At 39.3% G+C, this 1,807-nt stretch overlaps 1 protein-coding gene across 1 annotated transcript; it reads right to left on the reverse strand.

Moving 5' to 3' along the window:
• Positions 1–228: 228 nt before the first annotated feature.
• On the reverse strand, positions 229–1,278 carry LOC105138978 (protein YLS9-like). Its single transcript, XM_011045253.1, has one exon. The coding sequence runs from the start codon at positions 1,173–1,175 to the stop codon at positions 333–335; it is 843 nt and encodes a 280-aa protein (XP_011043555.1). The 5' UTR covers positions 1,176–1,278; the 3' UTR covers positions 229–332.
• Between the last annotated feature and the right edge of the window lie 529 nt (positions 1,279–1,807).

A 1,807-nucleotide genomic window follows, 5' to 3' on the forward strand; every position in this document is an offset into this window, starting at 1 on the left:
TAGAATAATTTAAGCTCATTTACCTCAATTAATCAGCTAGAACCATCTTTACAGAGCTTCATTTGTAATAATATCCAAGGGATTAAGCCAAAATAAATATAATATTATGCCACAAAATGGACTCCATCAATCCGTGACGTGCATGCCACTCACCAATGAAATAATTTACAAGAGAATAAATTCATGGTATATATATTTTTAATTCTGAAATATTTGTTCCATTAATTTGTAATATTTCTACCACTATTACTAGAACCACAATCTCATTAAAAAAAAAATTAATTAATATATAAAAAAGGGAAAAAAATGATCCCAGATGCACTACCTCTAAACTACCACAAATCCACACCATAATCACAACTTTTAGACCCAATCTTCGCAGAAGCCGTTAATTTATCCACCGTCAAATCACAGTCAACTTTGACGGTAATCTTCCATGTCTTAACAGACCCAACCTTAAACTTGACCGGAGCCCTCAAAACCAGATTAAACGGCACAGTTCCTTTACTAACCCCGTCGACTAAAGCCGTACGAACACCACTCGTTAACTCAATAGCTGATCCCTTTAACGACGTTACAAACACCGTCACATTGTTTTTCTCTTGGTAGAAAACAGGCAACGATCCCGCAGCCATTTTAACGCCGTCGTTATAAACATTAACGGAACTTCCTTTTTCGTAATAAATTCCAATTTTATTGTTACGGTTATTAGCTCTCACAGTAACGTTAAACTCCGGAGAGATCGGTCCTGATGACGTCAGATTTAACCCCGAAATGGAGACACGCTCGATTGAATAATCCGGCGACTCGGGTCGGAAAACGAGGTAGAGGATAGCTGCAGCGAGGCCGACGAGGAAGAGGAAGGCAGCGAGGAATGAGAGGAACCAGCAGAGACAACAGCAGCAATGGCTACGGCGGGGCTTACGGCGGGAGAGACGTTCGAAGCGTTGAGCATTTTCTGGTGGCGGAACTCGATAGACTTGGTCTTTAGGGATCTGGATGACGTAAGTTCCTGGTGGTGGTTGGCCCGGTTTCTCTGACTGAGGTCCGGCAAGTTTCTTCGGTGACTGTGGGTGATGTGCTTGATCATCCTCTTCCTGGGGTGGCGGCGGAGGCTGCTTGAGCTCGGTAGTCTGTGGTGGTGAGTCATCACGAGGATAAACTCGGTCGGCCATTGTTGCTGTCGACGATGACAGAGTGTGCTGAGACTACCGCTGCTGTGTGCCCGTAACCGATGAAGAATGAAACAGAGATTCAAGTGAGGGAGGTGGCTGTGTCATGCTTGGTGTCTTAAATAGGAGTGTCTGACACACGAGACCGCGTGAGAGATTATCTATAGGGGTAAATGCGGTACTTTACAAGATAAAGGCCAAAACAAAAGAGCGTGCAGCGTTACCGCGTGAGAGATATGAGGGTAAAGCTGGAAATTTGTATTTTTGCTAATTGTTTTCTTCTTAATTCGAGAGAGAATAATATATAATTTTCAAACAGTAACAGCCTTCATTGTGTAGGAACGAAAATCAAACCTCAAATCTAACGCCAGCTATTAGGGTAGTTTTAATGTTGTATTAAAAAAAAAAAAAACTTGTATCAGCTGTACTGTAAGAGAATTTTTTTTTTTTCATTTGAATTATTTTATTAAACACAGTTAATGATATATTAAATATCCGTGTGTTCCTTGTATAATCCTTGCCAGAGGAGGAAATTGAAAGAGTTTTCATTTAATTTTTTATAAGTATTTATGAAAAAAATTAAATTTTTTATTTAGTTTTTTCTTTACTTTAAATTATATATATATATATATATA

Source organism: Populus euphratica, unplaced genomic scaffold (genome assembly GCF_000495115.2).
Source record: "Populus euphratica unplaced genomic scaffold, PopEup_1.0 scaffold3.1, whole genome shotgun sequence".
Lineage (NCBI taxonomy): Eukaryota > Viridiplantae > Streptophyta > Magnoliopsida > Malpighiales > Salicaceae > Populus > Populus euphratica.